Source organism: Amblyraja radiata, chromosome 5, assembly GCF_010909765.2.
Source record: "Amblyraja radiata isolate CabotCenter1 chromosome 5, sAmbRad1.1.pri, whole genome shotgun sequence".
Taxonomy (NCBI): Eukaryota; Metazoa; Chordata; class Chondrichthyes; order Rajiformes; family Rajidae; genus Amblyraja; species Amblyraja radiata.
Window position 1 is genome coordinate 88,509,554 of NC_045960.1, and position 14,885 is coordinate 88,524,438.

General features: G+C 44.9%; 2 protein-coding genes across 4 annotated transcripts in view; one reads left to right on the top strand and one right to left on the bottom strand.

Moving 5' to 3' along the window:
- The window catches only part of acp1 (acid phosphatase 1), a 28,918-nt gene extending 20,617 nt beyond the window's left edge, over nucleotides 1-8,301 (bottom strand). For 2 of the 3 annotated variants that reach the window (XM_033021682.1, XM_033021683.1), the window contains exon 1: nucleotides 8,166-8,301. In XM_033021682.1, the coding sequence (XP_032877573.1) occupies nucleotides 8,166-8,205 (40 nt within the window). In that variant the 5' untranslated portion in view covers nucleotides 8,206-8,301. The remainder of the gene's footprint in view (nucleotides 1-8,165) is intronic. The other variant, XM_033021684.1, reaches the window with a different exon arrangement.
- Nucleotides 8,302-8,325: 24 nt separating this feature from the next.
- Nucleotides 8,326-14,885, top strand: part of sh3yl1 (SH3 and SYLF domain containing 1) — a gene marked incomplete at its 5' end in the record, with an annotated part of 43,332 nt that continues 36,772 nt past the window's right edge. The window contains one exon of the mRNA XM_033022080.1: nucleotides 8,326-8,449. Coding sequence (XP_032877971.1) covers nucleotides 8,326-8,449 — 124 coding nt within the window. The remainder of the gene's footprint in view (nucleotides 8,450-14,885) is intronic.

Genomic DNA, 14,885 nt, shown 5'->3' on the forward strand with positions numbered 1-14,885 from the left:
GATGTCTTTAATTACTTGTTTTATTCCGATTATATGTTTTTATTCCGATTACTATGTAAGGTGTCCTTGAGATGTATGAAAGGCGCCCATTAAATAAAATTTATTATTATTATTATTATCTGTCAGTCTCATCATGCTTGAAGAGTCCATCGCAGTTGCAGTCCTGTCTATCTTTCAAATATGTCTGTGAAAGCAATAATATCATATTCCCACATGCTGATCCTCTACTTTGGAGAAACCAAATGCTGATCAGATAATCACTTTACGGAACACCTTTTGTACCCTCTCCAAAGCCTCCACATCCTTCCTATATTGGAGTGACTAGAATTCCACACAATGCCGTAAATGCTTCTTGTCATGCAATTACACCATACGCCTTTTCCACCCCATTTACTTGTGTTGCGACTTTCAGGGACATCAAGATCCCTCTATACATGTATGTTGTTATGATTCCAGTCATTAACTGTAATACTTCACCTATTACATTTAGTCTCCCAAAATGTGACACCTCACAATTTCTCTGCCTATATCTGTAATTGATCTATATCCTGCTTCATGCTCTGACAGCCTTCTTCACAGCTAGCAACTGCACTGATTGTTGTGTCAACTGCAAACTTACCAACCAACCAATCTACATTTGCATTAAAGATATTAGAGCCATAGAGTAATACAACACAGAAGCAGGCCCTTCAGCCCAACTCTTCCATGCTGTCCAAGATGCTCCATCTAAGATAGTCCCATTTGTCTGTGTTTGCTCCATATCCCTCTAAACATTTCCTACCTGACAAGTATGTTTTAAATTGTGTTTTAGGATCTACATCAACTACCTTAGCTTGTTCCTTATACCCGCCACCCTCTGATTGAAAAGCTGCCCCCAGGGTTTGTATTAAATCTTGCCCCTCTCAACTTAAACATATGTCCGCTTGTTTTTGATTCCCCTACTCTGGGTAAAAGACTATGGACATTCACACACTTGGATAACAAAAACTACAGCTCAGCGTTCAACACAATTGTCCTCTCCTAACTGGTTACCAACCTCACGGAACTGGGCCTACACTGCACTGAATCCTCGACTTTCCATCAACATACCACAATCTGGCAAATTGGTAGCAATACTTTCTCAATAACCATCAGTGAGGGAGCACCTCAAGGCTGTGTGCTCAGCCCACTGCTCAACTCACTTTATACTCATGACTGTGTAGCCTGACACAGTTCCAACTCCATCTTCAAATTTGCATACGACACCAACGTTGTTGGACGAATTACAGATGACGGTAGGTCAGAGTATAGGAGGGAGATCGATCCACCGACCAAATGATGCAGGAACAACAACCTTGATCTGAACGTCGGTAAGACCAATTGTAGACTTTGAATGAGGAAGGACAACGATTCATAAACCTGTCTTGATTGACAGGATGGTGGAGTCAAAAAGCTTTAAATTCCTGGGCTTTGGGGGGAGGGGGAGGGGGGGAGGCGGGGGAGAGGGAGAGAGGGAGAGAGGGAGCCGGCAGTAGTTGTGCACGTAGGCACAAACGACATCGGGAAGAAAAGGAAGGAGGTTCGCCAACATGACGTGAGAGAGTTGGGAAGAATACTGAGATGCCGGACTTCTAGGGTGGTTATCTCTGGATTGCTTCCAGTACCACATGCTAGTCAGGACAGGAACAGGGAGATAGGGGGTCGGAATGTTTGGCTGAGGGGTTGGTGCAGGGAGCAAGGATTTATTTTAGATTTATAGACCACTGGGATCTCTTCTGGGGTAGGTGTGACCTGTACAAAAGGTTACACCTTAACTGGAGGGGGACTGACATTCTGGCAGGCAGGTTTGCTAGAGCTACACATGTGGGTTTAAACTAAATAGAGGGGGGGGGGGGGATTGACAAATTGGGAGTATAAAGATGGAGTTGAAGAGGAAGTGGCTACAGGAAAAATTACAAAAGATTCTCAAATTAATGGGAAGGAAAGCTTGAGAATGGACAACAGAGCAAGGTCAGGGCCAAATGCGAGGAGGGAAGTGAATACGAGGGTCATAGTGCTGTATATGAATGCGCAAAGTATAAGGAATAAAGTGGACGAGCTTGAGGCTCAGTTAGAAACTGGCAAGTATGATGTTGTGGGAATTACTGAGACATGGCTGCAAGAAGACCGGGGCTGGAAACTGAATATTCAAGGGTATACCTCCTGTCGAAAAGACAGACACGTGGGCAGAGGGGGTGGAGTTGACCTGTTGGTGAGGAATGAAATTCAGTCCCTTGCAAGGGGTGACATTGAAACAGGAGATGTGGAGTCAGTATGGATAGAACTAAGGAATTGTAAGGGTAAAAAGACCCTAATGGGACTAATCTACAGGCCCCCAAACAGTAGCCTGGACATAGCGCAAGTTGAATCAGGAGTTAAAATTGGCATGTAGTAAAAGTAATGCTGTGGTTGTTATGGGAGATTTCAACATGCAGGTAGACTAGGAAAATCAGGTTGGTACTGAACCCCAAGAAATGGACTTTGTAGTGTGCCTTCGTGATGGATTCTTTGAACAGCTTGTATTGGAGCCTACCAGGGAGAAGGTCATTTAATGAACTGGATTTGATAAAGGACCTCGAGGTTAATGAGCCATTAGGAGGCAGTGACCATAACATGGTCAGGTTTAATCTACAATTGGAGAGGGAGAAGAGTAGATCGGAGGTGTCAGTGTTGCAGTTGAATAATGAGGGGTCATGAGGGAGGAGCTGGCCAAAGTTGACTGGAAAGAAACACTAGCAGGGATGACAGTGGAACAAAAATGGCAGGTGTTTCTAGGAATAATACAGAAGGTGCAGGATCAGTTCATTCCTAGGAGGAAGAAAGATTCCATGGGGAGAAAGGGACGACCATGGCTGACAAGGGACATCAGGGACAGTATAAAAATTAAAGCGAAGAAGTACAACATAGCAAAGATGAGCGGGAAGCAAGAGGATTGGGTAATGTTTAAACAACAGAAGATAACCAAAAAGACAATACGGGGAGAAAAGATGAGGTACGAAGGTAAGCTAGCCAAGAATATAAAGCAGGATAGTAAAAGCTTCTTTAGGTATGTGAAGAGGAAAAAATTAGTTAAGACCAAACTTGGACCCTTGAAGACCAAAAAAGTTGAATTTATTATGGGGAACAAGGAAATGGCAGACGAGTTGAACAGGTACTTTGGATCTGTCTTCACTAGGGAGGACACAAACAACCTTCCTGATATAGTAGTGGCTAGAGGATCTGGGGTGACAGAGGAATCTGACAGAAGATTGAGGGGGGATCTTATAGAAACTTACACAATTCTTAAGGGGTTGGACAGGCTAGATGCAGGAAGATAGTTCCCGATGTGGGGAAGTCCAGGACAAGGGGGTCACAGTTTAAGGATAAAGGGGAAATCATTTAGGACCGAGATGAGAAAAACATTTTTCACACAGAGAGTGGTGAATCTCTGGAACTCTCTGCCACAGAAGGTAGTTGAGGCCAGTTCATTGGCTATATTTAAGAGGGAGCTAGATGTGGCCCTTGTGGCTAAAGGGAACAGGGGGTATGGAGAGAAGGCAGGTACAGGATACCGAGTTGGATGATCAGCCATCATATTGAATGGCGGTGCAGGCTCGAAGGGCCGAATGGCCTACCCCTACCCCTGCACCTATTTTCTATGTTTCTATGAACTGAAAGAAATCCACATTAGGCAGGAAATGGTGTTGTCTATTGTCTAAAATGCTGAACAATGCCCAGTCCATCATGGGTACTGACCTTCCCGCCATTGAAGGGATCTACAGGAGTAAATCCTCAAAATGGCAGCCGGAGTAGGCCATTCGGCCCTTCGAGCCAGCACCGCCATTCAATGTGATCATGGCTGATCATCCCCAATCAGTACCCCGTCCCTGCCTTCTCCCCATATCCCCTGACTGCGCTACCTTTAAGAGCCCTATATAGTTCTCTCTTGAAAGTATCCAGAGAACCGGCCTCCACCGCTCTCTGAGGCAGAGAATTCCAGACTCACAACTCTCTGTGAGAAAAAGTGTTTCCTTGTCTCCGTTCTAAATGGCTTACCCCTTATTCTTAAACTGTGGCCCCTGGTTTTGGACTCCCCCAACATCGGGAACATGTTTCCTGCCTCTAGCGTGTCCAAACCCTTAACAATCTTATATGTTTCAATAAGATATCCTCTCATCCTTCTAAACTCCAGAGTGTACAAGCCCAGCCGCTCCATTCTCTCAGCATATCTCAGCAGTCCCGCCATCACGGGAATTAACCTTGTAAACCTACGCTACACTCCCTCAATAGCACCACCCTGTCATTTCACTCCCGCCATCAGTAAAATGGTTTAGGAGCCTGATAATAATAATAACAACTTTTATTGTCGTTGCACAGAGGTACAACGGGATTTGGTATGCAGCTTCCATACGATGTAATAACTTAATTAGCTAAAAATGTAGACACCCAGAGAAACATGATTTTTTTTAAAACAGTTAAAACAGTATAAAGAGCAAATAGGTCTGTGCCGGATCGACGTGCAACGTGACCATCCGAGGGAGACAGTTCATGGGGGGGGCACTCAGCAGGGCTAGTTCAGAGCAGCTATAGCGCTGGGGATGAAGTTGTTCCTAAGTCTGGAGGTGCGGGCGTAGAAGGCCTTGTAACGTCTGCCGGATGGTAGAAGGGCGTGAGGAGTCTTTGTGAATGCTGATCTCCTTCTTGAGGCACCGTGTATTGTAGATGCCCTCCAAGGCTGGTAGCTGTGTCCCAATTATCTTCTGCGCTCTGTGGACGACCCGCTGAAGAGCTCTCCTCTCTGCCTCTGTGCTGCTGAGATACCACACAGATGCCATATGTTAGGATGCTCTCTGTGGTGCAGCGGTAGATGGTTGTCAGCAGCTGTTGGGGCAGACCAGTCTTTTTCAGTGTTCTCAGGAAGAACAGTCGTTGCTGTGCCATCTTGACCAGCGCAGCGGTGTTGGTGGACCATGTGAGGTCCTCTGAAATGTGTGCCCAGAAACCTAAAGCTGGACACTCTCTCCACACTGTCCCCATTGATAAAGATTGGATCGTATTCCCCATTATGTGTCCTTCTGAAGTTGATAATCAGCTCCTTGGTCCTAGAGGTGTTTAGGGACAGGTTGTTATCTGAGCACCAGTCCGCCAGGTTCTGCACCTCCGCTCTGTAGTGCATTTCATCACCGTTGGTGATCAGCCCGATCACCATTGTGTCATCTGCAAACTTGACAATGGTGTTGGTGTCGAATGCAGGAACACAGTCGTGTGTGAAGATGGAGTAGAGCATGGGGCTCAGTACACAGCCCTGTGGTGTGCTGGTACTCAGGGTGATAGTGGAGGACAGGTGCGGGCCCAGTCTCACTGCCTGCGGTCGCTCCGTCAGGAAATTCAGGATCCAGTCGCATATCGACGAGCTGAGGCCTAGCTGGTGGAATTTGGTGATGAGCTTGGTGGGGATGACCGTGTTGAAGGCAGAGCTGTAGTCTATGAAAAGCATCCTCACGTACATGCCCCGTCTTTCCAGGTGAGTCAGGACAGTATGAAGAGCCAGAGAGATGGCATCCTCTGTGGATCTATTTGCCCTGTATGCAAATTGATGCGAGTCCAGTGAGGCAGGGATGCTGGATTTGATGTGTGAGAGGACCAGCCTTTCAAAGCACTTCATGGTTATTGGTGTTAAGGCAACCGGACGGTAGTCGTTCAGGTTGGTGATTTTTGTATTTTTCGGCACCGGCACTATGGTAGCTGACTTCAGGCACTTGGGGACCGTTGCCAGAGATAGAGATAGGTTAAAGATCTTGGTGAATACCTCAGCCAGCTGTACAGCACAGTCCCTAAGTACCCTTCCTTGGACTCCGTCCGGGCCTGCAGCCTTGCGTGGATTGACCCTTCGCAGAGCGCACTGTACATCCTGTGTGCTCAATGTTAAGACCTGTCCCTCCACCATGGCCGGGGTTATTCCACTCCTGGTTGTGTTGCCAGTTTCGAAGCGAGCAAAGAAGGTGTTAAGCTCTGAAGAAGGGTTTCGGCCCGAAACGTCGCCTATTTCCTTCGCTCCATAGATGCTGCTGCACCCGCTGAGTTTCCCCAGCAATTTTGTGTACCTTCGATATTCCAGCATCTGCAGTTCCTTTTTGAACAAGGTGTTAAGCTCGTTGGCCAGTGTGATATCACTGTGGGGGCAGGCGGGGCTGCTCTTGTAGTCAGTGATGTCCCTGACACCCTGATAACTAACATCCAGGTTCAGGACCAGCTTCAACCCTGCAACCATCAGGCTACTAAACACTACATTCTTCAAATAAGCTCCAAACTGCACAGGCTTAAGGACTTTGTTTTTGTCTTTGCACTATTTTAGTTTGTTTATAGAACTTCTCTTGGTTTTTTTAAAGTAATGTTTACAGAGTACTATGTTCACATATCTGTTGTGTGCTAAAGTAAGAATCTCATTATTCGGGTCCTATGACAATAAAACACTCTTGATTTTTGAACTGGTGTGCTGCAATGCCGAGAACTAAATTCTGCACTGCATATCCTTCACTTTGCTCCACCTATTGTACTCGAGTTTGACATGATTGAATTTATGTATAGTATTATCTGATATCAATGGATAGCATACAAAACAAAGCTTTACATTGTACCTAGGTACACGTGAATAACCTAATAAACCTATACTTGGAATTTCTGGAATTCAGCTGCACAGAGCCAACTCCAATCAATTTTAGTTCAGCTTATTGTCACGAGGTACACTTTTGTTGCGTGCTAACCATACAAACGAAAGTTATAAGATGTGTTTTTCTGTGACATTGATAAAGTGATAGACATTGACCCAGGAAGTTCCTTGTTGTAGCGACATGGGCGGCACAGTGGTAGATTTGCTACCTTACAGCGTCAGAGACCCTGGTTCGATCCTGACTATGGGTGCTGTCTGTACGGTGTTTGTACATTGTTCCTGTGACTGCATGGGTTTTCTCCTAGTGCTCCGGTTTCCTCCCACACTCCAAAAAAGTGAAGGGTTGTTGTATCCCTGCCCACTCTCCCTGACCCTCCCCACCCTAGTTGTTGTACTAGTTTCACTATCATCCTGGTGAGTTTCATTGTCTGTATAACTCATTTTCACCTAGCCCACAGCCAACAATGTCCCGTCTCTTTTATCGTTATTTTTTTGCTTATATTTCATTCATTTGTTCTACATCTCTATCTATATCCGTTTCCCTTTCCCCTCTCAGTCTGAAGAAGGGTCTTGAACTGAAACAACACCTGTTCCCTTTCTCCAGAGATGCTGTCTGACCCGCTGAGTTACTCCAGTATTTTGGGTCTATCTTCCGTTTAAACCAGCATCTGTAGTTCCTTCCTACAAAAGATTTGTCAGAGTGTGGTGAATCTGGAATTCTTGGCCATAGAGGCCAAGCCAGTGGATATAATTAAGGCAGAGATAGATAGATTTTTGATTAGTACGGGTGTCAAAGGTTATGGGGAGAAGGCAGGAGAATGGGGTTAGGAGGGAGAGATGGATCAGCCATGATTGAATGCGTCAGAAAGAACGGCAGATACTGGTTTAAATCGAAGGTAGACACAAAATGCTGGAGTAACTCAGCGGGACAGGCAGAATCGCTGGGGAGAAGGAATGGGTGACGTTTCGGGTCGAGACCCTTCGTCTAGCTATGATTGAATGGCGGAGTAGACGATGGCCGAATGGCCTAATTCTGCACCTATACCTTATGATCTTAGTGTGCGGGGGATGCGAAGGCCCTATTCACAGATACTAGAGGAGCCTGTTCCCACGCTGTAGGGCTGTCTGGCCCCGAGTAGCACTCGCGTGCCCGGAACGCGCAGTTGGCGGCCAACCGCCGCCGCTCGAACCCCCAACCCCCAACGCTCGAACCCCCAACCCCCAACGCTCGAACCCCCAACCCCCAACGCTCGAACCCCCAACGCTCCAACCCCCAACGCTCGAACCCCCAACCGCCGCCGCTCGAACCCCCAACCGCCGCCGCTCGAACCCCCAACCCCCAACGCTCGAACCCCCAACCGCCGCCGCTTGAACCCCCGGGGAACCGCGCTCATCCCCGGGCTGCACGGGTGCTCGGCGCCGGCAATAATCGCCCGTTTGGTTAACAGGCAAACATACACACACCGTAAATATTATTTGCAGCGGATTGAATGCTTACCCAAACACACGAAAAGCACCGACTGTTGTCCACCCGCCATCTTCACCGGGTCCTTTTTCTTTTTTTATACCGCCGCTGGTGCCTTCCCTCCTGCCTGATCAGTTAGCCTCGCAACCAACCCACCCCCCCCCCGGGTAAGACCTCATTGGCTGCAATATAATCGTATTTTATAACTTATTTTCAAACACGAGCTGAAATTAGCCCCATCGTCCTCTGGCAACTTTCTGGCAGCTTCACGGAGAGCTACGATGAGGCCCACGGTACGTCCATTAGGAAGTGGACAGGTAGGCAGGTGAGCAGAGGAAAGGAGCGAGGTAGACGTGGGGCGCACTGATAGTTTACCTTTAACCATTTTACTTGAGTATTTCCTGTAAAAAGTAAGTCCTTCATTTTCTTTGGGCGTGTGCTTTAGAAGAAACACTTTCTGTGGGTTTTCCAATTGCACCATAGTTGTTGTTTGGTGCAATGTAACGTCCGAATAATGTTATAGAACAGAGGACAGTACAGGAACAGGCCCTTTGCTCCACCATATATGTGCTGAACACTATACCAAGTTGAACAAACCCATTCTGACTGTACATGAACCATCTTCCGTCATTCATTGTATATTCATGCATCTATCTAAAAAAATCAAATATCACTATTGTATCTGCTTCCTCCACCACCACCTTGGCACCTCGTAAACCTATGCCCTTGAGTATTTGTGATTAGTACAGATGTCAGGGGCAATGGGGAGAAGGCAGGAAAATGGGGTTGAGAGGGAAAGATAGATCAGCCATGATTGAATGGTGGGGTAAACTTGATGGTCTAAGTCTGCTTCTTATCACTTATGAACTTATTTTCATCCTGGAAAAAAAGGTTCTGACCATCTAGCCTATCTATGCCTCATCATTTCATATACTTCTACCAGGTCTCCCCTCAGTTCTGACTTTCCAAGGAGTGTTCAAACACTCACCTTGGATTCTCGGACTATTCTCGATCGGACTTCACTGGCTTTACCTTGCACTAAACATTATTCCCTTTTCATATATCTATATTCTGTAAATTACTCTATTGTAATCATGTTTTGTCTTTCTGCTGACTGGTTAGCACGCAACAAAAGCATTTCACTACCTTGCTACACGTGACAATAAACTAAGCTAAACCACTTGGTTTAGATAAACTTTCACTGCATTTCCTTTGCTTCTCTCACCTTAAAGCTATGCCTTTTAGTCTGACAATTTCTCTTTTCGAAAAGGGTTCTATATAATTCCATTAGTACTTTCCCCAACCTTTGATGCTTCAGAGAAAACAATCCAAATATGTCCAATCTCTCCTTACAGCTAATAACCTTTAATCCAGCCAGCATTCTAGCAAACCTATTCTGCACATTGAACAAAGCTGCTATACAAACAGCCTGACTCTTGCACTGTGCCCTTACTGATAAAGGCAAGCATACTATAAGACCTCTTTACCACCATCTACATGTGTTGTCACTTTCAGGGAGCAGATAGAACAATATAGCACAAGAACAGGCCCTTTGGCCCACAATATCTGTGTCAAACATGATGCCAAGATAAACTACTCTCATCTGCCTGCATATATCCAAACCCCTCCATTACCTGCAAAGCCTTTACTTTTGACGCTGTTACACTTTCAGAGGTGCATAAGGCCCTGAGATGTTTAGACACAAAAAAATCGGCAGGTCCAGACAACCTTGAGCCTTACTTCCTAAAGTTAGCCGCTGATTTTATTGCATTGCCTCTGACTTATCTTTTTAATCTATCCCTGGAGACAAACGAAATTCCCCTTATTTGGAAATCTGCCTTTGTTCTCCCACTGTTAAAAGGGGGGGACCCCACTGTGCTAAACAACTATAGGCCCATCTCCAAACTGTCTGTTTTAATTAAGGTGCTGGAATCCATTGTAAACCAACAACTGAAGGACTTTTTATCAACTAACAGTATTTTATCTGAATTTCAATCTGGTGTTAGGAAAAAATATAGTACGTCAACAGCTGCTTTAAAAGTAGTAAATGATTTTATTGAATTTTTAGACAATAAGCAACACTGCAGCCCTTTTCGTTGACCTATCAAAGGCTTTCGATACTGTGGATCATGCCTTATTGTTACAAAGACTATGCGGCATCGGTTTGTCTGATCAAGCTGTCTGTTGGTTTAAAAACTATTTATCAGGCAGATCCCAGTGTGTGCGAGCAGAAGGTATTACTTCTAGCTCTCTTAATGTATCCAAGGGTGTGCCACAGGGATCGGTTCTAGGACCTTTATTGTTTACTATTTATATTAATAGTCTAGATCATAAAGCTCCGAACGCAAATTTTCACTTTTATGCTGACGACACAGTGATATATTGCTCTGCGTCTACCCCAAATCAGGCTCTCTGTCAGCTCCAAACTGCTTTTAACTGTGCAACGTAACCTGTGTGATTTAAAACTTGTTTTAAATGCTGACAAGACAAAGCTCATGCTGTTCACTAAAGCTAAATCAAAGCCCTCGGGCCTCCCTCCTATCACCACTTTGCAGGGCTCTGTGGTTGAATCTGTGTCTCAATATAAATATCTGGGAATTATAATTGACGATTCTCTCTCTTTTAAACCTCATATCCAGCAACTTATGAAAAAACTAAAGATAAAATTAGGTTTTTACTTTAGAAACAAATCTTGTTTTTCTTTTGAAGCCAAAAAAAGACTTGTTGCTGCAACGTTTATGTCTGTGTTGGACTATGGTGATGTTTTATATATGAATGCATCTTCAAAATGCCTACAGTCTTTGGACACGGTCTATCACGGAGCACTGAGATTTGTTACAAATTTTAAAACCCTCACGTACCACTGCACTTTGTATGCTCAAGTTGGATGGTTTGCCCTGTCCACCCGCAGACTCCATCATTGGCATATCCTTATTTATAAGACTATCCTCGGTGTTCTTCCTTCATACCTGCAGAAGTATGTAATTCGAAAAAGCACAGGAACTTATCAGCTCCGCTCTGAGGACTTGTTCTTACTAACTGTACCTAAAGTCCGTACTGAACTGGGGAAAAGGGTATTTAGTTATGCTGCTCCCTTCGCATGGAACCAGCTGCAGAATGAACTGAAACTTAAGGAGCTGGTTTCTATAAACAGATTTAAATCCCTTAATGATGTTGAAGCGGGCTCTTCTGTCTGTACATGCTTTGTTTGATGATGTTCTGACTGTGACTCTATTTATATGTTCTCTGTTGTTTTTTTTAAATTATTGTCTGTAACTGTGGAACTGTGCTGCTGCCTGTCTTGGCCAGGACTCTCTTGTAAAAGAGATTTTTAATCTCAATGAGACTTCTCCTGGTTAAATAAAGGTTAAATAAATAAAAAATAATCAACCTGTGTATCCAAAAGCCTCTTCAATTGCATCTGCTTCTAACACCATCCCTGGCATTGTGCTCCAGCCATCCACCACCCTCTGTGTATACCCAGCACATCTCTGCCCCATACACCTTAAAACTTTGCCCTCTTTGACATTTCCACCCTGGGGGGAAAGGTTCTGACTGTCTACCCTGTCTGTGTACCTCATAATTTCATATACTATCAGGTTCCAGAGAAAACAATCCTAGTTTGTTCAACCTCTACAGTTAGTAACCTCTAATCCAGGCAGTATTCTGGTAAACCCTCTCCAAGGCTTTCACGTCCTTTCTGTAATGGGTTGATCACAATTGTATGCAATACTCCAAATGCAGCCTAACCAAAGTACTGTAAAGTTACAACATGACTTCCTGATTCTTGTACTCAAGCAATGGACATGAACACCAAGGTCCCCCTGTTCATCAATATTGTTAGGCATCTTGCCATTATACTTTCCCTTTTGATCACCCAAAGTACAACACCTTGTACTGGCTCAGATTAAACTCATCTGCCATAGCTCTGCTCATATCTGTAACAGATATATGATTGTATACTTTGACAGCCTTCCTCTGTCCACAACGCCACAAAGTTTGGTGTTGTTTGCAAACTGTCATTAGGTAGGTACTATAATAGCATTTAAAAGACATTTAGTCAAGTACATGTAGTAACAAGGAATTGCAGACAAAATGCGTAGGAAGGAACTGCAGATGCTGGTTTACACCGAAGATAGACACAAAATACTGGAGTAACTCAGTGGGACAGGCAGCATCCTTGGATAGAAGGAATGGGTGACGTTTCGGATCGAGACACTTCTTCAGACTGCGAGTCAGGGGAGCGGAAAGCACAGATATGGAAGGGTAAAGTGTAAAAATAAGACATCAAAGGGGAAAATGTAAAAAAATGTAGAATAGATCATTGTTAGCTAGGGGAAGGTGACAACGAAGCATACAAAGATAACATTTAATCAAGAGGACAGTCAGACTGGTTGGAGAACTAGGATGGGGGAGGGATGGAAAGAAAGGGAAACCGAGGGTTGCTTGAAGTTAGAGAAGCTAATATTCATGCTGCTGGGTTGTAAGCTGCCCAAGCAAAATATGAGATGCTGTTCCACTAATTTGCATTGGGCCTCACTCTTGACAGTGGAGGAGGCTCAGGACAGAAAGGAATAGGACGAGGAAGGAAACTGTTTAGCAATTGCAAATGTTGGTTTACCAAAGAAAGACACACAATGCTGGAGTCATTCAGCAGATCAGGCAGCATCTCTGGAGAATATTAATGTTTTGGTTCGAGATCCTACTTCAGACTGATTGCAGAAGGGTGTGGGAAAGGTAGCTGGAAGTGGACGGACAAATCACAGTTGCCAACAGATGACCTTTGGCGATGGGGTTCCCTGTTGGACAAAGGCTGGCTAAAAGGGATACATAGTTGCAAACTTTGAAGTTTGGTGAATAACTTTTTGTAGAGGGGGTGGGTGGAGAAACTGATGCAAGGTCGGCCAGGCTTTAGAGGGAGGGAGTGGTTGTGGTGGGGTGGGGGGAAGGGAGGTGTTTGTAGAAGCTACCATTGGGTTGTAAGCTATCCAAGCAAAATATGAGGTACTGTTCCTCCAATTTGCATGTGGTCTTGCTCTGGTAGTGGAGAATGCCCAGGACAGAGAGGTCAGTATGGTAATGTGAGTTAAAATGTTTAGCAATCGGGAGATCCAGCAGGTTTTGGCGGACCGAGTGTAACGGTTCGGTGACGTGGTCGCCAAGCCTACGCTTAGTCTCGCTGATGTACAAGAGTCCACAACAGGAACAATGGATGCCGCATTTGAGGTTGGATCTGGGACATGAATAGGAAAGGTGTATGGGCCAAACACAGGCACATAGGACTAGTTAGCTGCGCTGCACTCCCTCAATAGCAAGAATGTCCTTCCTCAAATTAAGGGACCAAAACTGCACACAATACTCCAGGTGTGGTCTCACTAGGGCTCTGTACAACTGCAGAATGACCTCTTTGCTCCTATATTCGATTCCTCTTGTTATAAAGGCCAACATGCCATTCACTTTATTCACTGCCTGCTGTACCTGCATGCTTACTTTCATAGACTGATGTACAAGGACCCCCAGATCCCGTTGTACTTCCCCTTTTCCCAACTTGACGCCATTTAGATAGTAATCTGCCTTCCTGTTTTTGCTACCAAAGTGGTTAACCTCACATTTATCCGCATTAAACTTCATCTGCCATGCATCTGCCCACTCCCCCAACCTGTCCAAGTCACCCTGCATTCTCATAGCATCCTCCTCACAGTTCACACTGCCACCCAGCTTTGTGTCATCTGCAAATTTGCTAATGTTACTTTCATCCAAATCATTGATGTATATTGTAAATAGCTGCGGTCCCTGCACCGAGTCTTGCGGTACCCCACTAGTCACTGCCTGCCATTCTGAAAGGGACCAATTAAACCCTACTCTTTGTTTCCTGTCTGCCAACCACTTCTCTATCCATGTCAGCACTCTACCCCCAATACCATGTGCCCTAATTTTGCCCACTAATCTCCTATGTGGGACATTATCAAATGCTTTCTGAAAGTCCAGGTACGCTACATCCACTGGCTCTCCCTTGTCCATTTTCCTAGTTACATCTTCAAAAAATTCCAGAAGATTAGTCAAGCATGATTTCCCCTTCGTAAATCCGACTCGGACCGATCCTGTTACTGCTATCCAAATGTGCGGCTATCTCATATTTTATAATTGACTCCAGCATCTTCCCCACCACCGATGTCAGGCTAACTGGTCTATAATTCCCCGTTTTCACTCTCCCGCCTTTCTTAAAAAGTGGGATAACATTAGCTACCCTCCAATCCACAGGAACTGGTCCTGAGTCTATAGAACATTGGAAAATTATCACCAATGCATCCACGATTTCTAGAGCCACTTCCTTAAGTACCCTGGGATGCAGACCATCAGGCCCTGGGGATTTATCAGCCTTCAGTCCCATCAGTCTATCCAACACCATTTTCTGCCTAATGTGGATTCCTTCAGTTCCTCTGTCACCCCAGATCCTCTGGCCACTACTATATCAGGAAGATTGTTTGTGTCCTCCTTAGTGAAGACAGATCCAACGTACCTGTTCAACTCATTTGCCATTTCCTTGTTCCCCATAATAAATTCACCTTTTTCGGTCTTCAAGGGTCCAACTTTGGTCTTAACTAATTTGTTCCTCTTCACATACCTAAAGAAGCTTTTACTATCCTGCTTTATATTCTTGGCTAGCTTACCTTCGTACCTCATCTTTTCTCCCCGTATTGTCTTTTTGGTTATCTTCTGTTGTTTAAACATTACCCAATCCTCTTGCTTCCC